Source organism: Pipistrellus hanaki (genome assembly GCF_964339955.1).
Source record: "Pipistrellus hanaki genome assembly, chromosome: 10".
Classification (NCBI taxonomy): Eukaryota; Metazoa; Chordata; class Mammalia; order Chiroptera; family Vespertilionidae; genus Pipistrellus; species Pipistrellus hanaki.
This window is the reverse complement of record NC_140512.1, coordinates 7,017,222-7,041,559: the sequence shown is the minus strand read 5'-3', so window position 1 is coordinate 7,041,559 and position 24,338 is coordinate 7,017,222. Positions and strand designations below refer to the sequence as shown.

The 24,338-nt window shown below is 37.8% G+C and overlaps 1 protein-coding gene across 2 annotated transcripts in view; it reads right to left on the bottom strand.

Annotated features, from left to right (window-relative positions):
• The window catches only part of TAX1BP1 (Tax1 binding protein 1), a 56,356-nt gene that overhangs the window by 15,398 nt on the left and 16,620 nt on the right, over positions 1–24,338 (bottom strand). For both annotated transcript variants that reach the window (XM_084896399.1, XM_084896400.1), the window contains exons 5-14: positions 23,981–24,139; positions 19,441–19,589; positions 19,267–19,357; positions 14,981–15,166; positions 10,210–10,434; positions 9,252–9,398; positions 7,332–7,455; positions 5,775–5,878; positions 2,751–2,876; positions 1,275–1,346 (exon numbers count right to left, since the gene is read on the bottom strand). In XM_084896399.1, coding sequence (XP_084752525.1) covers positions 1,275–1,346; positions 2,751–2,876; positions 5,775–5,878; positions 7,332–7,455; positions 9,252–9,398; positions 10,210–10,434; positions 14,981–15,166; positions 19,267–19,357; positions 19,441–19,589; positions 23,981–24,139 — 1,383 coding nt within the window. The remainder of the gene's footprint in view (positions 1–1,274; positions 1,347–2,750; positions 2,877–5,774; positions 5,879–7,331; positions 7,456–9,251; positions 9,399–10,209; positions 10,435–14,980; positions 15,167–19,266; positions 19,358–19,440; positions 19,590–23,980; positions 24,140–24,338) is intronic.

Here is a 24,338-nt window from a genome sequence, read left to right as displayed (position 1 = left end):
AATGTTATCCAACCTTGAGGTCTATCTAGCACTTTGGAGTGGTGTTTTGTTTTCTTTATCACGAACCATTTTGGAATATTATCATTGGTCACTTAAACTACGGATTGGTTCACTGAATTATGAAGCTCTTCAAAATGCTGACACACTTCAGTAAATAGTTATTTAACGTCAGAGTTTTATTATTACCAATCTCATTAGAAAAGTCTGTAAGCCATGGGAAGCATCGAGCTTATGATAGCATGTATAAGGTTCCCAAAATTCCAGTTTTGCTCAAAAGATTGAATTTTATCATTGACACAAATACTATCAATTTTTTTTTTCCCTTAAAGTAACAGGCTCACTTATTTCTTTTCAAGTAATGTCTGCCAAATAACCCAATCTGAAAAAACAAATTCTGTTATTCTTTAAAATATAAATTATATATCATGAAAAAGAGGCTATTTCAGCCTACAACTCTAACAATTGCCCAAGTGCATTACCTTAAAATAATCATTCTACTTCATTAGGCAACAAAGTACTTTGGGGGTACTTCCCATTTCATGACACAGAATATTAAAAAGATGTATACCCCAGGATCAAACATCAATAAAACTATTTTACTGTTTCATCATCTTAAAATGAAAGCACCTTTTTTTTTTTTTAGCTGTGAATGCATGGTTGGGATGATTACAGTAATGCCACTGCCTTAGCATCAATTAATATGTCAGCAGTTTTCCACCACTACCTTTGCACACAGTGGGTTGGGAAAATAATATTGTAGTATTACAAAGTTTTATCTTCATAGACTTCTAAAAGGAAATAGGAACACACTCCTCCCCGCACTCTACCCTGCCCGCCAAAAGGACCACAAACAAGCATTTTTTACAATACAAAGCTATGCTCTGATTGAATGTTAGGTCATGCTATAAATCATTTAACAACTTCTAAAGCATTTCCTACTACAAAAGAAAACCAGATGAATACATTATATATACTTTAACATTTCTTTACTGTTTTCCTAAATTTGAACATTGTAAAATCTGTTTTATTGTTAAATATAAAGACTAAGCTAAGTTTCAACACTTAAGCATTTTCTCAAATTATGAGGTATAATATTTTAAAATACTTAACAAAAAATATTTTCCATCTAATAGTCTCAACAATGTTTTCTTTATTCATTAAACATTTAAAAAAATAAAAATAAAAAAAAAACCACCCTCACATGAACTATAAAACTGTCTCTTCATAAAGCTGTATTACATACAAAACATTTTTTAAAGAGCACTGTTCAATACCTTCTCCTTGGAGAGGTTTGCCAAATGTGAAGTTAGACCATTTATTTCTTTGTCTTTCTCTGCCAATTGAAGCTGAATAAAGAAAAAAATTGTAATTAATTTTTTCATTATCTACTCTCTCCTTAAACTCCAAGAAATATTATACCGTTATATCAAAATATGCTATTACCATATCCATATGTTTCCCTTGGTTCTTTTTTTTTTTTAATATATTTTTTTATTGATCTCTTACAGAGAGGAAGGGAGAGATAGTTAGAAACATCAATGAAAAAGAAACATCCATCAGCTGCCTCCTGCACACCCCCTACTGGGGATGTGCCTACAACCAAGGTACGTGACCTTGACCGGAATCAAACCTGGGACCATTCAGTCCGTGGGCTGATGCTCCATTCAACCAATCAAAGCATAATATGCTAATGATATGCTAAGACTGCTCAACATAAGACTCACTATGTTAGCTTGCTGCTGTGGTCCGGCTGATTGGGACTGAGCAAGATGAGCTGGACATGCCCTCCTGTAGTCCCTCCCCATTCCCGATCGTGCACCAGTGGGGTCGCTAGGCCTGGCATGCACCCTCTCACAATCTGGGACTCCTCAGGGGATGTCCAAGAGCTGGTTTTGGCCCAATCCCACAGGCCAGGGACCCCACTGGTGCACAATTTCATACACTGGGCCTCTAGTACATACATGTATATCTTAGAATATGTAAGATTACACTTTATTCCTTAGAAAAATACCTTTTTTCTTATTAATTATACAGCCTGCTAACTTTTTTTCTTAATATTCTTACAAATATCATTTACCATTCAGGTTTGTTTGTTGACTTATATTACACTGGCAAAAATGTATTCTACAGTATTTCACTTACAATCACATTTTGGTACTAAATTAAAAATTCTTACATAAATTTGAAAAATTACTGATTGTATATTATTACACTCCCACAAATATTTTTAACATATGTATTTCTTTTTAAGTGAACCAGAAACTAAGGAAATGATCACTTTTCCATCTTTAAATACTAAGCATAATTAAGAGATAAAATTTTAGTAACCACCTGAATCCACACAGAATTAAAGCCACAATGGCAATAAATATGGGTATCTATTTTCTCGGTTCATAGTTACTGAACTATATGAAACAAAATTAAATTCACAGTACCTTTTTATTTAGACATGAAAATACTATCCCAATGATTCGTATTAAAAATGTGCATTAAAAAAATATACACTCTGCCCTGGCTGGTTTCTTCAGGTTAGTGTCAGCCCTTGAACATAAGGATCTCAGGTTTGACTCCTAGTTAAGGGCATGTACCTCAGTTGCAGGCTCGTTTCCTGGCCCAGGTAATCAATGAAAAAAGAATCCTCAAGTGAGGATTATAAAACAAAAGAAGTGCTTTCGATTGATAAAAATTATAGATAACACATTTTCAAAAGTATGCAACTATGCCTCAAGTTATACAAACACTAAACTTACTTTGTAATTGTCCTCTACTTCAGCTAGTTCTAGTTTTACATTTTCAGCAATTTTCACTTGTTCTTTCCATTTCAGCTCCAATTTTGCAAGTTCATCAGCATATTTACTGCACTTTGTTTTCTCATCCTAAATGAAATTAGTAAATTACCAAAAGATTTTAAATCCATATAGAGCCAATATCTACACACAAACATACTAAGGTACAATGGAGGAAAAAGGAGACTTGTGTAATATATTAAACAATAAAGAACTTAAATTTTTTTAAAAACATACTAAAGTATACACTAAATGTACATTGTAACACTGTTGTAACAGTATAAAAATTGAAATAGCCGAATGTCAGTGGAAGATTGAGTAAATAATTTTATATGCACGTAATGGAATTAAAGAAATGTCAAGATTCATTAACTGAAAATAGCAAGTTTCAAAAACAAAACACACAGTGTAATCCTATCTTTGTTTTTAAAGTTGTTTAACAATTTTATACGATGTCTATGTAGTAGTGTATAGAAAAGTATAAAACAAATTACTAATAGTTCTTACTGCTGGGGATCAGGGTCACTATGGTACTTTTTACCATCTTTATTCTTTTTTTTTTTTTTTTTTTTTAATATATTTTATTGATTTTGTACAGAGAGGAAGGGAGAGAGATAGAGAGCCAGAAACATCGATGAGAGAGAGTCATCGATCAGCTGCCTCTTGCACACCCCCTACTGGGGATATGCCCGCAACCAAGGTACATGCCCTTGACCGGAATCGAACCCAGGACCCTTCAGTCCCCAAGCCGACGCTCTATCCATTGAGCCAAACCGGTCCCGGCCCATCTTTATTCTTTATTTCTATAATGCCATAATATTTCACAATATCTATGAATTACTTTTGTAAAGGGAGGTAATAAAAATCAGATACTGCTGAAACCGGTTTGGCTCAGTGGTAGAGCGTAGGTCTGCAGACTGAAAGGTCCCAGGTTCATTCCAGTCAAGGGCATGTACCTTGGTTGCGGGCACATCCCCGGTAGGGGGTGTGCAAGAGGCAGCTGGTTGATGTTACTCTCTTATCGACGTTTCTAGCTATCTCTCTCCCTTCCTCTCTGTAAAAAAATCAATAAAATATATATATTTTTAAAATCAGATACTTTTTGCACCACTGTTTCCAGACACTGATAAATAGAACTCTAGGATTTTCGGACCAAGACAACTTGTAGGTTGACTAGTCATACACTGCTCTACTCTGGAACTCAGACGGTAAAAGGGAGGAGTTACAAACACGACAAAAAGGTAAAGTGGCCAACTTCATGTTAAAGATTTTTGTTCAAGGTGAAAGTTTTAAAATATGCTTTGAGTAAGTCAATGAAGAAAAAATCTTTTCATCAAAGAATGCTGAATCTACTGAATAACCATACTATACATACCATGCCTCACACTACACACAAAAATAAACTTAAAATGGCTAATACATCTGTATGTAAAACCTAAGTCTATAAAATTACTAGAAGACAAGGTTTTAGAAAATATAAGTTAAATTAGGTAAATGTTTTAGAACATAAAACATTTTTTAAAATGTTGATACTCTATACTTCATCAAAATTAAAACTTTTTCTAAAAATACCATTAAGGAAATGAAAAGGCAAACTACAGACTGGAGAAAATAATTACTATACATATATGAGACAAAGTACTTATTGCCAGAATAAAGAACACAAACTCAATAAGATGAATAACCCTATTTTTAAAATAGTAAAGATTTGAACTCATGCAATAAAAAGGAGTTAAGAACCAATATAAGCAACAACATGAAATTATGCTGAAAGAGGACAGAAAACAGAGTACAAACCATATGATTCTATTTATAGAAACTGTACAAACAGTATGCTAATCTATAGAGACAAAGCAAGCTAATAGCTTCCCAGGGATGGGGACAGAGGGAGAAATGAGTTGCGAAGTTACAAAAAACAAAAACAAAAAAACGTGATCTTGTTTCACAACTATATAGGCAAAAGTGATCAACCTGCAGACTTTAAATATGTGCAGTTTATAGAATTTCAATTGCACTTCAACACAGTTGTAAAAGAAAATAATGTACCTTGAGGAAGGTTTTAGTTTCAATGGAACACTCTATCTTCCTTTCAATAGTACATGATGAATTTTTAATATTCCTCCAGAATTGTTTTATACTTAATGAATAATTTAGTCCCTTATTACAAACAACTACTTTGAACTCTAGCATAAACTGTACTAATCAACACTTCCACAGAAAGCAAGATCATCTGAAGCAACATAAACATTTGGTTTAAAAAATTACATTAATATTATTTACAAGGCAGTAGCATAAAATATTTAAATTACTCTTGTAACCTTGAGCTAATATATGGACTTCACCAGCTATAAAAAATTATCCCTCTCCTCTTCACATACACAAAGAAACAGACACAAAAAATATTTAAACAAAAATTACATACACAAAATAGCTTTTCCTCCTTCTGCAAATTAGATATAAATGGGAAGCGTCTTTCCTTTGTCCCTTACATACTCTAGAAGTGATTGCTACCAAGACAGTTACAAAACTGAAATATTTTACTAATCAGTTTCAAATCATCAAAATAAGTAACATTGTAAGGGCAACAACTCATTTGATTAATATTCCTTTCTCCACTTTGCAAATCTGGTCATTTTAAGATTTGGTAGAAATCTGTACTATTATCACAGTAAATGTAAAAAGAGCACTTCTCTTTTATAAAGTTCCATGTATCCTGATAATAAGACAAACAATTAATCTCCAACTTCAATCCATTATCAAGAGAAGTACCTTAGGTGAACAAAAACTAATTTTGGGACCATGATATTACATATAGATCTACATGAAAAGGCACACACAACAATGCCCTCTCAACAGCTAAACCAAATAACAGTACATGTGTACCCGCTTGTAGAAAGAAAGAAAAAAAAAAAAACCCTAGGCGCCCATCAATCAAAACAATAAAGGTAGCCTAAGCTATTACATTTAATAAATATATCTTTCACTTACCTGCAAGAGTTGTTTACATTTATTATACTTTTCTGTTTTGTCAGCAATTTCTTTGGTCATTTCACAGACTTGCCCTTTTGTTACAATGTCAAAATCTGTCTCAGCTATAACAAGGCAGAAAATAAAGTCATTAAAAATTATTTTCTCCTTATATTATTTTCCTGTTCAGAATAACTTAAAAGATCAGGATACTGTGAAATATAACAAATGGAATACTAAAGAAAAATACCTATTTAAAAAATACATATTCATACACTAAACAAAGAAAGAAAGATAATATATATAAATTCTAGGTAAGAAGTCTTTAAATGTCAGTTTGGCCAGAACCAAGTTCATGGTCAGTAATGAAAGGATCGTTATTTTTTAATTAGCTCAAAATAGTTCTAAATGGCACAAAAATTTATATAACTGAATAGATAGGATAAGCAGAAAGCCATGTTGTTTGAGAAAACATTTTAAATCATTTTTCCAATCTTTCATCACTATTAACTAGGTTTTTATTAAGTAAATATTGTACAACATTATGTAGGTAACTAAGAGGATGTACAGAAATATAAAACAGGATCTTATTCTATAGCAGCTGAAGCTAATTAAATATTTAATAGTACAGGAAATTCACAATACATTTAACCCTTTGCACTCCGAACCATTCTGAACATTGGCTACCAGCTACTCCGAACCATTATGGACATTGGCTACCAGCTACTCGACGCTACTTTGCGAAACGTGCGTTGAATTAGCTCAATTCCCCGTAATCACTAATAAACTGCAATGTTTATTGAGGCATCATTCACAGTGACATCCGAGTGATATGCTAGAATTCCGATGTCCCCTGAGAGGGGACAGCGGAGTGCAAAGGGTTAAAAAGTATAAGACATCAATTGCCCAAACATTACACAAGGAAATATACTTTTACATACTCTAGTACTTATCTTCATTATTGCTAAATCATTAACAGAGGTTGGAAAAAAGATATGAGGAAAAGTAAAATCCTAGAGTTAATTCAATTTACATGTTGTTCGTGTATTCATTAATTCTCTCTGTTCTGTAAATTAATAACCTAACATAAAAATTTATCTTATCCACTGACAAGTACATTGAGAAAAGTACCCTACTGATCCAAAGCAGCCAGAGAGAGAGAGGAGACACGCCACAAAGGATTTACAAGTTATCCCCGCTAACAGAATTTAACTGACATGCCAGAAATGTTTCAAAATTCCATAGATTTTAATGGAATGTTAATTAAAAATTCAATTCTTGGCTTTTATCCTATAGCCCAAAAGCTATACGAATCTGAGCTTACAAACACCAGGTCAGTTAACACTTGTGAATATTCTTATGAAGATAAACACTAGTTCACACTCACATTTTGTATATTCACCATATGCATGAATTTAACTTTTAGATCCTTACTTTCCCTTTGCCTCAATTCCTTAAGTATACTATAAATATTTCTATAAACTTCCTAAAATTCTTACTCCTGGGATAAGGCAATATAAGTAATTATAAATATGTTTTAAGGCAGGACACTATACAAAAAGTCTAAAACATTGTTACCTGCAGAAGGTAGTGGCTTTCCACCTAGAGTAGAGGTAGTAGTAGCTGGGTCTGTGTTTATTGAGGCATCATTCACCTTCTGCTGACTTCCAATTTTCTTTGTGAAGACATTATTGTTATTGGCCTATTCAAAATGTTAACAATAAATTATTAAATGAATTCTATTTTCTCCCTTTAGCCATTATGTAAATAACCATCATATTAAAAAATCCTGAAAGTCCACAAAGCTAACTGTCCTAAAAGCCAGCAAAGACTAAAGTTACACACACCACTTTACTCACATTACAAAAGAGAAAACCTTATGTTTTTACTTGTCAAAACATCAAAAGACCACCAAAGCAGAAATTTCACAAGTTTTCTACTACAAAGTCATAATATACTTAAAGGCCCCAAACCAAAATCTATACATTTGGTTCATAGTTAAAGTGTAATTTTTTTTTCTTTACAAAAGCCTTCCTACTCATGCATTTCTTGCTTCTTTTGTCTCCTTTCAGATTTCAAAAAAGACAAATAATAAAACTATAGTAAATGTGGTTAAGAAAACTGTGGTAACTTTTCAACTTTGGGTTTTAAATGTGTTTCCTCACTTCCAAGACTCCATTACATAAGAAACCTTATATTTAAGCACAATTTGGGGACCCACATTAAAATACACAGACATCAAAGCAAGAGCATTATCATTGATTTTTATTAAATCTGCCTTCCCGTCCTCAAATGGAATATAAAACAATTAGCTGATGATTTTTAATCCTTCCTAATCTAGTGGATATGAATAGGAGGAAAGAACTCACCAATGACAAATGGTGAATCCCACACCAAAGACAAGCGTCATTGTCACAAAGAGGGATTCAAAAATATGTCATTAATTTAAGTGAAAAATACATTTAATCAACCTAAGAGAACAATGGTGAAAAGAGGGCTTTTTCCCCTGCTGTTGTCCTTGCTTCCTTCATTGGTTCTCCAGTAAATAAAAATTCCAGATATTAAAAATTATTACAGTCCTGGACAGTTTTGCTCAGTGATTAGTATCAGCCCTCGAAATGAAGAGTTGCAGGTTCAATTCCCAGTCAAGAGCACATACTTCAGTTGCACATTTCCCAGCCCTGGTTGGGGCACATGTAGAAGGCAACCAAAGCATGTGTTTCTCTCACACTGATGTCTCTCTCTCTCCCCCTAACCAACCCCTCCCGGCGCCCCTCCATTCCCTCTGGTGAGGATTAAAAAGAAAATGTTAGCCGAAGCCGGTTTGGCTCAGTGGAGAGAGCGTCGGCCTGCGGACTGAAGGGTCCCAGGTTCGATTCCAGTCAAGGGCATGTACCTTGGTTGGGGGAACATCCCCAGTCAGGGGTGTGCAGGAGGCAGCTGATCGATGTTTCTCTCCCATCGATGTTTCTAACTCTCTATCCCTCTCCCTTCCTCTCTGTAAAAAAAATCAATAAAATATATTAAAAAAAGAAAATGTTAATCATTACCATATTAGGCCAATGACTTAAACTCAGAGGTAAATTATATTGAAAAGAATGATATTTTCAATATCATAAACTAGAGGCCCAGTGCATAAAATTCGTGCACAGTAGGGTCCCTAGGCCTGATCAAGGCCGAACTGTGGGGTGACTGGGGGGGCAATCAGGAGGGCCCCACTGGCACCTGCCTTGGCCGGCCTGGTGCCACCCGCTCGCAGGCCCCACCCCCTCCCACCACCACTGGTCGCCTCCCTCTGCCAGGAGACTGGGGCCTGCAGGCTGGGGTAGCTCCTGCATTGGGCATCTGTCCCCTTGTGGTTAGTGCCCATCATAGCAACCGGTCATTCCACCATTAGGTTAATTTGCATATTAGGCTTTTATTATATAGGATTGATTTGCAAACAAAAATATTGATAAAAGAAATTATTTCACTATGTATGAATTCTGTTATACTTACTGATTGGTCTGAAAGTTTGTTTATTTGTTTTTGGAGCCTCTGGCATTCCTTGAATTTTTCTTTATAATGATCTGCTGCCATCTGAAGACGAAGTTTCAGATCTTCAACTTCTCTTCTCAGTTCATGTTCCAGTGTATCATTTTTTTCCTAAAAAAATAAACAATTACTCTAAGATAAAGATAATAATTTTCTATCATAACACAGTAGTAAATTCAAATTTCATTTTCACTTTCTTCTTTCTGGCTTTTTTAAAAATTATTAAATGTGTTTTTATTTATTTCAGAGAGCAAGGTGGGGGGAGGGGAAGAGAGGGGGAGAAAGGGAGAAGGAAGAAGAGGGGGAGAGGGGTGGGGAGGGTAAAGGGTGGGAGAAACATCAGTGATAAGAGAGAATCATTCATCAGCAGCTGCCTCCTGCATACCACCCCCTACCGGGGACCAAGCCCATAATCCAGGCATGGGCTCTGACTGGGAATCGAACTATGACCTTCTGGTTCATAGGTCACTGAGCCACACAGGCCAGGCTGTTTTTATTTTGGAGATTTAGCTACAGGGTCATATTAGTTAGTTCTCCTAATAAATCCAGCTTTATATTCTTGGGACTAAGATTCATTAAAAAAAAACCTGAAGAATAAGCCACCTCCTGAGGAGCAAGTATTACTCTGTTAAGTAACCTAATACCTTTTATGCAACTAGTAAATAAGAAATTCCAACAAAGTAATATATACCTGATATCAGAAAGTTTAATTAGCAATAATAGACCAGCTTTTATTAACCATTAGGAATTTGCTTACAGTGATTTTTCTTAAAACATACATTAATTTCAACCCAAGAGATTTCAATGACTAAACAAAATGAAAATTTAAAATTCTGATGATGAATCTAACTTGATTTATTTTAACACAATTCATTCTCATGAGTTTTGATCAAAATGGAAACTCAAAATTAACCTGCTTTACCTGGTCTTTTTTCATAGCATTTAGTTTAAGTTCTGCCACTGCATCAGCTAACTGCTTTTTTACTTTCTCATTTTCCAAGCGTGCGGTATGTAGATCTGCCATCGTTTTATCTCGTACATTTACAGCATCACTAAGTTCTTTAGACAGAAAGACAACTTCTTGTCGAGTTGCCTGAATCTGCTCCTCTGCTTTACGAAGTTGCTCCTTTAACAAAAATGTATCTTCCTGAAGAAATGCAGATAAATATATTTGTAATTAAAATATTCAATTAAAAAACACAAGCAGAAACTATTTTTACTCATACTTCAACAAATCCAAAATTTTAAATTAAATATCGCTCTTCTATTCAGAACTTAAAGTATATAAGTCTAGAAAAAACTTGGGATGTGACTTAAGTTTCCTCATACAATATACATATAACAAACCTATGCATTGAATATCACTAATACCACTTTAATATACAAGTAAACTGAAGTATAGGAAGTCAGGCAATATACTCCAGAATGAAAGCTCTTGTCCCCCGAATATCTCTTTATAGCTATTGACCCTTATTTTTTACAACCACCAATAAAAATAATTTCAAAAACTTGTAACTCAAAGAAATCTTTTTCAACATTTTTTAAGATTTTTCGAGGGAGGGAGGGGAGAGGAGAAAAGAAAAAGAGAGAGGGACAAAGAGAGACATCAATGAGATATCAACCATAGATCAGCTGCCTCACACACTGCCTACTGGGGATCAAGCCCACCAACAGGCATGTACCCAGGAATCGAACTGGCAACCTTTCAGTGCATGGGATGATGCCCAACCAACTAAGCCACACCAGTCAGGGTATAACTAAAAATATTTTTGTTAAACAATGTTTCTTACTATCTAACCTAAAAAATAACCAATATATTAATATACTATTACATAGTAAAATTTTTAAGTTTTTAAAAAATATTGACATGCAAATAGCGAAGATGGAGGCGCTGAAGAAATGAAAAGTTAATTAAGCACTCCTTAAGCCTAAAAATATCGTTAAAAGTTAAAATTGCCATAAAATTATTTCCTTTAATATTAACTAGACATCATGAGCTCAAAAAATCTAGTTCATTCAACTTTCCTATTTTCATCTCTGTACTAAAAATATTGTAAACAAAAAAAGTAAAACCCATTCTCGGTTGTTAAACTGTTAACTCTTTAGAAGAATTGTAAATGATTATATATGTAATTTTATGTTGGAGAAAACCTCTTTAGGTGTAACAGTATTAGATCTAACTATATAATAAATATTGTCAGTTTCCATATGCCAAAATGGAAAAAAGGGGGGTGCTGAAGAAGGGAGTAATAATACTTTAGTATAAGCGACTTTTCTAATCAATAAGGAAAACCCAAACAAAAAAATCAATAAATAAAACTGGAGAAAGGCATGAATATGATATTTTTTTTAAAGAAGTGGCTAGTATGCACACAGATAATATTCAATTCATGAACAATAAAATAGAAAAATTAAAACAAATACCATTCATCATCTTTTAAATTGTTGAAGCTTAAAAAACAGTAATACTCCAATATTTGGATAGGGTTAGCATAATCAGCAAATTTACAAACAGTTGGACTTACATAATCTGTAAGTGGTATAATTTTTCTAATCAAAATTTTTGTAACATTCATGAACACCTTTAAAAAGCACATGGCTTCTCATCTAGCAATTTTTCATGAGTTTCTAATAAAATTATTAATGGGTAGGAACATAGGTTTAAACTTCACAGAATTCAATAAAATATTAATATAATAATTATTAAATGTCTAAAAATATGAGAATTTATCACAAATAAATTGATATACCCTCCACACAATTAAAGTCTACACACCCATTACAAACAGAAGCATGTATCATACACTGTTGATATATTACTTTTCTTAAATAACTGAATATTTTAACACTCGATCCAGCAATTGCACTTGGATGAATTTATGCTACAGGTTTATATGTGTATGTCTAGATATCTGCATAAGAATTTTTATTGCAATATGCTTATAATAAAGACTATACACAATTAAAACTGATTACATACTAGATAGCTATTAAAGAGACACTACAAGCTATTGTAATGAAGGAGGAAGATCTATATGTGTACTCCTTTTGCAAGATGCCCCAACATTCCTTCAATTTTTTATGTTCTGAAATATTATATAACCTCATTTTTGTTAAAGTATGTAATTTCCAAAAAAATTATATAATGATGTAAGTATTACAATGTCCCCTTCCCCCTCCCCCCCCCATTGACCTCTTCTAGCCTGCCTCCATCCCATCCTTCACCACCCTGTTATCTGTGTCCATGGGTCATACATATATGCATACAAGTTCTTTGGCTGATCTCTTGAGGGTTACTTTTACGGTACTTTGTACCTTCATGTACTATTTGAATTCTCTTATTACCATAAAATTTTATAATCTTAAAAAAATTTTAACTATTAATCATTTTCCATGTATCCCATATGTATGTTTTTCCTCACTGAAGTCTTACTTTAATAGGAAAAGGATATTTACAGAAATTTTTAGCATTTTATTAAACAACAAATAAGCAACCAAATATACTTTTCACCTTTACACTTACAATCTGCTACATTAAATACCCTGAAAAGTAACTTGGATCTTAATCATTAAATCTAAATGTCATGTAAGTCTGACATTTATATTAACTATGTCTAAGCATGTTTAACAGCAAACTACTGAAAACAACACAAACTCACCCATAAAAATTAATAAATCAATGTAAACCTACAAAAAGTAGTACTACACAGCCATTTTTAAAAATTAGAAAGATTTCTATGAATATGGAATGATTTCCAGTTTATATTATTAAATGAAAAACCGCAAAGTACATGCAAAATATATATAGCATGGCACCTTATTTTAAGAAAGAAGGGGATCAAAAAGAGTATGTGCACATCAACATGTTCACATAGCTTAATTTTTGCAAAAAAAAAAAAAAAACCACCAAGAAAGCAGAAGGCAAAAAAAAAAAAAAAAATGTTTACCTATAGGTAAAGGTTAAACAGGGATTTTATAAGGAAGAGATTGAGACATCAGAGTAAAAACTTTTAGATCATTTTGATTTTTGTATGATGCAACTATTTCACATATTAAAATTAAGTCAAAACGTTCATTGTAAAAGCAAATATTAAAATTAAATATACTCAAATACACTGAACTGTACTACAAATTCATAACAAATTTTTAAAATTTTAATTCAAGTAATCTGAACACGGTGCCCTATACTTCCTTAGTGAAATATACTTTACGAAAAGATTTGGAATAGATCTTAATTTTATTTAAGAGACTTATTGTTGGAAGTGGCATTGACTGTATTGGCATATATAGCTGGATAGAAAACTAATATAATGATGTTTTGAAAAAAAGGTTCTCACACTGGTAAAAGATATATAAAGTAGAGAACGATAAGAGGGTTCTAGATTTGAAGTAAAGATATAAATATAAATTAAACACAAAATGTTTAATGAAAGTACAAGGAAACAACCCCTAATAGCAATAGGATCCAGTTTCAAAATACCATTCCCTACTGAAAAAAACAGAGCTCCTTGGAAAAATGGCTAATCCCTAAAGCTGTTAACATACAGTTGTGCCACAAAACAAAAGCACTTAAGGGAGCGAATAAAAAAGACAAAAAAAAAGCAGGTTTGAAAAGGTTCCCCCTCGCTAAATATGGGACTATTTAGGTATAAAAAAAACAAAACAAAAAAACAACATTGATGATAACAATACACTGAACAAAAAAGAATCCAAAGACCACAGTGATATAATAAAAGGGGGAGATGGCGATAGTGATCCTCTCCTCGCTATAAAGGAATACCTACTCATAAATGTAAAAGGAATGACAGAATTTTTAAGTCACCATTTTGCAATCATTAAAGTAACAACTGATGCAGGTGAGGATCATTCAGGGGGGGAAAAACACTGGGTGAGAGACTACTGGGGAAGAAGATGTTCACATGATCTCAAGTATTATCCCACAGTTTACTCAATAATCAAGAGGGAAAGGCACTGATATATGAAGAGAAAGGCAGGCATAACTTTAAACAAATAAGTAAACCTAACATGATCAAGAATGAAATTAACACTGTGTGACCTTTGATATGACTGCAACAGAATGTATAAAACATCACCTATGCCTTTTTTTGCCAAAAATGTTTGACTTGATCGAGTAGTGAGAAAACAAGAAATCTAAATTATGAAGAATCCCTCAGACAAGCCTGAATTCTTCAAAAGTATCAAAGTCCAAAAAGACAAAAAGTACAGGGACACTATTATAGATTAGAACAGACCAAGAACACAATGCTAAATTTATGTTTGATCTTTGACCATCCCTGGATCAAGAAATTTTAAAGGTAAAATAAAAACTTATTTGGGATAATTTGAATGTAGACTAGAACTATATACAAAATGAATACTAAAAATCAGTGTTAAATTTCTTGGTCATAATACCTGCAACTGACTTTCAAATGGTTCAGAAAAGGCATATATATACATACATACATACATATATATATATATATATATATATATATTATGGGACATAAAGATAGTTTGCCTTTTATTTGAGAATATGTATTCATTGTTTTGTTCTTCCAACTTTTCTATAAATTTGAACTTCTTCAAAAGAAAAGGCTGGGGGAGAGAAGATTAAAAATAGAAACCATCATATTGTATACATTTAACAGAGGTAAGTTTTACAATCTTCAAATACATGTTGCAAAAGTACTTACCTTACTTGAGGTGGTGAGCAGGTAAGCCCTTTGCAGACTATCCTTTTCAGCCAAACAGAATTGTAGCCTGCCAATCTCTTCTTTGAAATGAGTAATCATGTTTTCTTTGTTCCCATCTAAATTCTTTAAAGTTTGGACTTCTGACACAAGCTTGGTATTTTCTATTTCTCTATTCTTCAAATGGACCTGTAACAGTGCTTAAAAATGTCAAGAATATTCTAACTCCAAAACCTAAGTCAGTCCAAGTTTAAAATACCACTGTTTATCTCTAACCCAAATATGATGAAGGAATGGGAAGACTTACCAGACTTGGAGTCAGGAGACACAAGTTCTGCCAAGTGACTAGCTAACTATGTAGATTAACAACACAGCTTTCTAAGTGTTGTTTGTTTTTTAATTTTCCATAGAAACTAATAATTCTAAGGTCTAATAATATTATCGGATCTCTAAAGTCATTTCCTTTGATTTAATAATTTTAATCTATCTTTAAAATCACAAGTGGATTTGGTTGTTCTTTTAGCAAAACGCTGGGTTACAGACAGACTCAGATATAAAGGCAAAATGAGATTCTGGAACACATCTTCAAAAATTCAACTTTTGCTTGTGAAAATTAGTATATCACTTATTTCCTATATGCCTGAAAATATATTTGTTGTTAATTAACCCAATAGTTTTCTCAGGAACTTTGGCTGTAGCTGCTCATTTGCTCACAATAGATACACATCAAAACTACTTTCCACTATGGAGTACCAGAGATATGCCCTAGCTGGTTTGGCTCAATGGATGAGCATTGGCCTTAGGACTGAAAGATTCCAGGTTCCATTCCAGTCAAGAGCACATGCCTGGGTTGTGGGCTCAGTCCCCAATAGGGGATGTGCAGGAGGCAGCCGATCCATGATTCTCTCTCATTTTTGATGTTTCTCTCTCTCCCTCTCCTTTCCTCTCTACGATCAATTTAAAAATATTTTTAAAAAGAATGCCAGAGCCGAAACCGGTTTGGCTCAGTGGTGGAGCGTCGGTCTGCGGACTGAAGGGTCCCGGGTTCAATTCCGGTCAAGGGCATGTACCTTGGTTGCGGGCACATCCCCGGTAGGGGGTGTGCAAGAGGCAGCTGGTCAATGTTTCTCTCTCATCGACGTTTCTAGCTCTCTATCTCCCTTCCTCTCTGTAAAAAATCAATAAAATAAATAAATAAATAAAAGAATGCCAGAGATAAATGAATTAACATACTTCTTGCACTTTACTCTTTAAATGTATGGAATGCTGAAATACTAATTTGTTTTCAAGGAAAGAATATAAATCTGGGTTCTCTGAAGGGTTCAGCAGCCAAGATCTTTGAGCATCACTTTGAAAACATTGCCTAATTTTCATAATTATCAGCTCATGAGAGTGATCAATTTCTCTAAATTCTTATAGGACAAGAATGGGTTATATGATCCAATAAGGGTTAGGAGTGAGATAAAAGGAATCTCTCTGGTATCCACATGAACAATCTGAAGGGGAAATTCTAAGGTTAAGAGTATAGTTGGTTGGAACCAAAAGTTGTGGATTCAATTCCAAGTCAGGGTACATACCTAGATTGCTGGTTCTGGGGTGTGGTAGGGGGGCAACCAATAGATTATTTTTCTCTCACATCAATGTTCTTCTCTATGTCTTTCTCTCTCCCTCAAAAATCAATAAAAAGAGCATATAGTAAGTCTTCTCAAAATCAGTAAATAAACTCTCCATTCCAAAATAACAAAAGTCCCACAGACAGGAATTAAATACTGTTCAGAACACTCGGGGGCGAGGGGAGGGGGGTTGAGGGGAGAGTGTACTTAAGTGAAAATTTCTATGTGACTATGATCCCAACTTCTATGCTTATAGAAACCAAAGATATGAGAACACTGAAAAGAATAAATGCTTAAGATACCTCAGTCTTGCCCTTCCTTCCTCCCTGCCAGATCTTTTGCAAAGAACTTGTCATTCAGGTGTACAAAGTCTTTGCAAAAATTAGAAAAAATAAGTGATAATGTAAAGGATAAATAATTGAGAGTAGAAAAGAAAAATAAACGCTGGATTTACCCTAAAATGTGATTGCTAATCCTCTATAAAATGCCAAAAGTGCTGTTCTCAGAATAGAAGAGAAAAATGTGTGGAAAAGTGACAGATTTAGAGATACATTACCCTCTTTCCAAATTAAGTCACCCTAATTATCATTACACAGTTTTACTTTGCAATACTAAATAGTATGCCTTTAGGATTCATTTTTATTACTATATTAAAATGAAGACATAGACATTCTATTAATCGTATTATCTCCCACTATGCTAACAGAAAAACAACATAGAAAGCACTTAATTATCCAGAGAAATAGAGCCCAGGACTCTTCCTGGCAACAAAACTGAAACATTCTCACTGAAATTCATAACATTAAGTAAAAAATTATTTACAGGTGCCAAATTTTCATTTAATTAAAAAATGCATTATAACTTCAAAACAAACTTCATTTGAAGGTAGTTTGCAAAAACGTCATATAAGTGGTAATCCAACTGCATCAATTCTTCCTCTACATAATTGTATTGTTTCCCTTTTTACATAATCTTGTACAAAAAACAAACATTATTAAGCACTTTTTCTTAAAGGGTTGTCACAAAATCATTTACTAGTGAATCAACTACTTCTCCTACTGTTTTGAAAGTGATGTATCTACACATATGCATACTCCTACTCAGGGAAAGTTGTTGAATTGTCGTAAGTAGAATGGGTTTTAACAAATAACATGCAAAACATCCCTAATCGTGTTCTGCTCAATATTTTTATCTTAAAAAAATACACTGCCCAGCTGGCGTGGCTTAATGATTGAGTGTCGACCTATAAACCAGGAGGTCACAGTTCGATTCCTGGTACGGGCACATCCCGGGTTGTACCTGGATCCATAGTGTGGAGCATGCAGGAGGCAGCCGATCAATGATTCTCTCTCGTTTATGTTTCTCTTTCTCTCCCTCTCCCATCCTCTGTGAAATCTTTAAAAATATAACTAAAAAAAAGCAAAACCCACCAAAAATAAGTAGGAAAATAAGTAGGTTCTCAATATAAATTTGTGACTCTCAAATACTGACTATATGCACTGCTATGCTTTTATCTTTAATCAAATACGTGTACTGTACTTTTCTCACTGAATATATCTAATCTAATCTCTTGATTATGTATATCCGGATCTGAATAATACTGACAACTCAAATTGTTCTTAAAACTCCTCTGAAACTACTGTCAGGAACTGTTTATGAGTCATTTGCACCTACATTACTGATAATTTAACTATTTCAGAATCACTTAAAAAGAAAAAAAAATACAAAAGGTGAAGATTTATCATCAGTAAGCATATCCTCTGTAAAATGACACTCCCTGAAGATTATTCCAAAATTCAAACTCTAAAACATGACAATCATCACTGAAATAATGTTTTCTATAAGGTATATAAGTTCTTAAATGGGAAAAATCATTGGTTATATAAATCCTGATAAGTATTGTTACCATTAAGCCTCTTTGACTTATTATACATTACCTGCTAAGTATCTAAAATACCAGCAAACTGCCTGGCAAGAGTGACTCAGTCCTCCTATGCACCAAAAAGGTTGTCGGTTCAATTCCCATTCAAGGCAGATGGGTTCAGTCCACAATGGGGGCATATATGGAAGTCAACCAATAGATGTTCTCTCTCACATGAATATGTATTTGTTTGCCTGTCTGTCTGTCTGTCTCTCTCTGAGCATGTCCTCAGGTGAGGTTTTAAAAGAAATTTCATTTCCTAAAATTTAACTTTTGTGAACTATACAAAATGAAGTAGAAAATACAACCCCAAATCCTTTAATACTCCTCTCTTCAAGACTTAGAGCCTAATTCCCCTCTCCTTGAGTGTCGGCTGGACCAAGTGGCTTGCTTCAGTGTACAACTTTGAAGCCTAGCTCATTAAATGAAGTGACTTCCTCCTTGCTCTCTCCGGGAAGCTAGCTGCCATGTTGTAAAGACATTCAAGCAGCCACTGAAGAGGCCACATAGCAAGAAACTGAAGGGCCTCCTGCCAGAAGTCATGGGAGTGAGCTACCTTGGCAGCAGAACCTGCAGTTCCAAGAGCCATATGGTGACTGCAACCCAAGCCAACATCCTGAACTGCAACTACACAAGAGAGCCTGAGCTGTAAGGACTCAGCTAAGCTGCTCCCAATTCCCAACCACTAAGTAAGTTTTAGAGTAATTTTCTTGTAAAGCAATAGGTAAGTAACAGAAATGAAAAGAATAAATTACCTTGTAAAGTTCCTTCTCATCTTTTTCTGTCTTCAACTGATACTCAAGTTGGTCTCTTTCACACTGTGCCTTCCTGAGTTTGTCCTTTAAACTGGGATAAGGTAATGTAACATTAATATAGACAAAATAACATTTTTAGAACATAAAGATATCTTTTCAAAGTGTCAGAAATACCTGTCTAATTCAGTTTCTTTTTCAATTGATTTATTTGTCACTAACAGAATATCTTCCTCAAGCTTGACAGCTTTGGATGTAGCATAATTGTATCTTCTCTTAAGTTCCTCATTTTCCATTTTTAAATTTTCTGATACTTCAGTAAGTTCCTAAGAACAATAAAGTATTATGAGAAACATAATTAGTACGATAAAATATGCATCTTACAGAAATCTATGTATTCTTAAATTTTAATCCCACATTTGTCCCCTCAAAGTTTATAACATAAGACTAAAAACTAAATCAGAAATTGTAACACATTCAACTCTACCTATACTAAATTAATTTTTTTTTTTGCATTTTCATACACTCTTGCTGATTTCACTAACTTCTCCACCAGAGGGCAGCAACGAAAATGAGAGAAAAAAATTTTAATTAGTCACTCATTTTTTACATAGCACTTTTCAATGTTATCCCAATGACAAATCATGTTTCATACTACCAAGGTTAACACTCACTTTTTCCTTCCATTTTTTTTCACCTATTAATTAAAATCTATTTGTATATCTAATGAAACCACATTGTTAAATACTTATACTTCTTTTTTCTTAACTTAAGAAATTGTGCCAATATTAGTTTTATGATAATTTATAGAATTTCTCACATCAAAGATTTCAAATTTTGTCTAATACTACATCTCATTTCACTGAATTCCGCTTTTTGGAAAAGTAATTTACTACTTTATTTTATTTTCCCTTATTTAGTGTTTATCATTCCGAATTGTATTTCCAAGCCCTCCCCTCAAAAAATCAATCAACTACTCTACATTTAAATATAAAGCATCTAGGAGGATCCAAGATGGCTGCTCGGGTATACACCTAGCCGCAGCAGCTCACAACAATTTCAAAGGAATACAACTAAAATGTAGAGTGGACATTGCCCAGAGCTACAGGTAGTCGACTGACTGAAAACTCTACAATAGGAAGGAGGGAGAAAACCAGAAGGAAAATCAGAGGAGCTGAAAAAAAGCCTAAGGTACGGAGACATGCTGCGCACTCGCACGCGCGCGCGCGCGCGCGGAGAGGTCGCAGCCGGAGAGGAGGAGAGGGCTGGGTGCTGCCTGGTGTTCCCTAGCAGGAAGGAAATAGAACCCCCAGCCTGGGCTGAACCCCCGAACCGGCAGCGCTGAGCCCCAAGTTATGTGCCAGACCCTGGGGACCCAGGCTCCGGCAGGGGGAGACAATCCCGGGGGACGGCGAAATGCGGGGCCCCCGGAGTCGCGCGCACATGGCGCGCAGAGGACTGAATGTTGACTCTGATGCTGGATTACCCTAGCCGGAAGAAACAAAGCCTCCGGCGGCAGCTCTGAGCCTCAGTCCAGACCTCCCCGAACTCCAGGTCTGGGCCAGTCCCTGGGGACCCAGGCTCGGGCAGGGGGAGACGGGGCTGTGAGGTGGAGTCCTGGGAGCGTGGCGAAAGGCCGAGCCCCCGGAGTCGCGCACACTGTGCGCAGAGGACAGTCTGTTGACTCTGATCCTGGACTCCCCTAGTGGGAGGGAGAAAGAAAGCTCCAGACTGGAGGAACGCCACGAGGAGCAGGAGCCCCTGCCGGACACCGGCCAGCTGGGCGCCAGCAAGGAGCCGGGCGACGGGGCCCCCAGTGGGGGGGGTGCCCCTGAGCCTTCGACTGCTGAGCGCTGGCAACGGAGCCAAGGACGGGGGCTGCTTCCTGGGCGGCGCCGACCCCGGCAACAGGCTGGAGCAGCGCGGGAGCCCGCGGAGAACAAAGGGGTGCCACAGGCCAATCTGCTGAGCTCCCAGGACAAGGAGGAAGAAACCAAAGAAGTTCTCAATGTGAAGAAATCAAGTGAGAGCAAATGATAGTAAAATTACTTAAGAAAGAATACAAAGAAGATCTTGAAAAATCAAAGACTAAGTCAGAACTCAACGCACCAGCCAACATTGCAACATAAATGCATTTTGTTGTTTTTTTTAAAAAAAGAAAAAAAAAAAGAAGAGAAAAAAGGGACAGAATGTTGGAACAGCGGCGACCAGGCCTAGAGTGGCCAGGCACAAGGCAGTGGCAGCTGGGCCCGGAGCAGCAGTGGCCAGGCCCCAGAACAGCAGCAGCCAGAACAAGAGCATCAACGGCCAGCACTGGAGCAGCCAGACCTGGGGCAGTGGCAGCCAGGCCTGAGGCAGAGGCGGCCAAGCCCAGGGTGGCCAGTCCAGGAACACCCAGACACGGAGTGGCTGGGCCCGGAGAAGCCCGGCCCAGAGCAGCCGGGTTGGGAGCAGCCAGGCCCAGAACAGCAGTAGACAACCACGAAGAATCCAGGCTGGGAGCGGCCAGGCTCGGAGCAGCCGGGTCGGGTGCGGCCAGGCCCGGAGCAGCGGCTGCCAGGCTGGGAGCGGCCAGGCCCGGAGCAGCAGCTGCCAGGCTGGGAGCAGCCAGGTCCGGAGCAGCCGGGTCTGGTGTGGCCAGGCCCGGAGCAGCGGCTGCCAGGCTGGGAGCGGCCAGGCCCGGAGCAGCGGCTGCCAGGCTGGGAGCGGCCAGGCCCGGAGCAGCCGGGTCTGGTGCGGCCAGGCCCGGAGCAGCGGCTGCCAGGCTGGGAGCGGCCAGGCCCGGAGCAGCCGGGTCTGGTGCGGCCAGGCCCGGAGCAGCGGCTGCCAGGCTGGGAGCGGCCAGGCCCGGAGCAGCAGCTGCCAGGCTGGGAGCGGCCAGGCCCGGAGCAGCCGGGTCTGGTGCGGCCAGGCCAGGAGCAGCGGCTGCCAGGCTGGGAGCGGCCAGGCCCGGAGCAGCCGGGTCTGGTGCGGCCAGGCCAGGAGCAGCGGCTGCCAGGCTGGGAGCGGCCAGGCCCGGAGCAGCCGGGTCTGGTGCGGCCAGGCCCGGAGCAGCGGCTGCCAGGCTGGGAGCGGCCAGGCCCGGAGCAGCCGGGTCTGGTGCGGCCAGGCCCGGAGCAGTGGCTGCCAGGCTGGGAGTGGCCAGGCCTGGAGAAGCGGCTGCCAGGCTGGGAGCGGCCAGGCCCGGAGCAGCCGGGTCTGGTGCGGCCAGGCCCGGAGCAGCGGTGGCCAGGCTGGGAGCGGCCAGGCCCGGAGCAGCCGGGTCTGGTGCGGCCAGGCCAGGAGCAGCGGCTGCCAGGCTGGGAGCGGCCAGGCCTGGAGCAGCCGGGTCTGGTGCGGCCAGGCCAGGAGCAGCGGCTGCCAGGCTGGGAGCGGCCAGGCCCGGAGCAGCAGCTGCCAGGCTGGGAGCGGCCAGGCCCGGAGCAGCCGGGTCTGGTGCGGCCAGGCCCGGAGCAGCGACTGCCAGGCTAGGAGCGGCCAGGCCCGGAGCAGCCGGGTCTTGTGCGGCCAGGCCCGGAGCAGCAGCTGCCAGGCTGGGAGCGGCCAGGCCCGGAGCAGCCGGGTCTGGTGCGGCCAGGCCAGGAGCAGCGGCTGCCAGGCTGGGAGCGGTCAGGCCCGGAGCAGCCGGGTCTGGTGCGGCCAGGCCCGAAGCAGCCGGGTCTGGTGCGGCCAGGCCAGGAGCAATGGCTGCCAGGCTGGGAGCAGCCAGGCCCGGAGCAGCGGCTGTCAGGCTGGGAGCGGCCAGGCCCGGAGCGGCCGGGACCGGAGCAACCGGTCCCAGAGCAGCCGGGTCGGGTGTGGCCAGGCCTGTAGCAGCAACAGCCAAGTCCAGAGCAACTAGGTCGGGAGCGGCAGTGACCAGACCCGGAGCAGCTGGTTGTGGAACGAACCAGAGCAACAGAGGCCAGGCCCGGAGCAGCCAGGCCCGAAACAGCTCGCTCCTCGCCTGTACCTGCCCACGGCTGCCTCTCAGACATGGCTGGAAACTTTTGCGGGAACTTGAGGGTCTGCTGAATCAAGTGATGAAGGCTTAGATCTGGATGTGTTGAGTTAGTATAGCGCTGGGGTGTTAATCTGTAAGTGCCTTGGGTGGGGCCTGGATGAGGCTGGTTGACCTATTTGGAAATGTCTTTTGTGTGAAGTGTATCACTGGGCATGTGGAGGTATTATTGATATGAGATAATGCTAAGTAACAGATTTACTATCTGAAAAGGGATTTACTATCGGGGAAAGGGAGGGAGGAAGAGACTGAACATAAACTGTGCACCTATGGATGAGGACAATGGGGGATGGGGAGGGGGCGGAGGGTGGGGTGGGAACCTGGTGGAGGGGGGAAGAAATGAGGAACCTTTGTAATAATATGAACAATAAAGATTGATTTGAAAAAATAAATAAATAAATAAATAAAAATAAATGAGTAAAAAAAAAATAAATAAATAAATAAATAAATAAATATAAAGCATCTAGAAATAGTTGTCAGGCACTATGTCATCAAGCCTGGTACTAAAAATCCAAAATTTTAATAATTTACAACATAAAAAAAGTTGTGACAGAAGATTGATAGAAACTGATGTTTTTGTATAAATATCTGTACAAATGCTATTGTTTTTCAACACAGGGTTTTTTCACTCACTTTAATTGGTTCAGTTCCTGTAAAAAGTGGGTTTCAGGCAATATATTATATCAACTCATATTAGTTACGTAAGACTTAACTAACCTTTTTCTCTGCTTGCAATTGGTCACATCTCTCTTTTTCATGGTTAAGTTCTCTTTCCATCCTTTCAATTTGTTCTCGAAGTTGTGTTGTTTCTTTTTCCAGAACGGCAAGTAATTTTAACAGTTCTTCCTTTTCTTTCATGGTTTTTTCCATTTTCAACTGTAAAACAAAAAAAAACTCAAACTGGGTTTTTTTTATTTTTTAAAAAAATATCGATAATCCTATAATGTTACAAATTGATTTCCCACTTCAAAAAAATAAGACATACACAGAAAGAATTTTTACATACTACTTCATATCAAATAGCCTTATTTAGCATTCAGATAGAAAAGTTCATGAATCAAAAGTTCATGAAGCT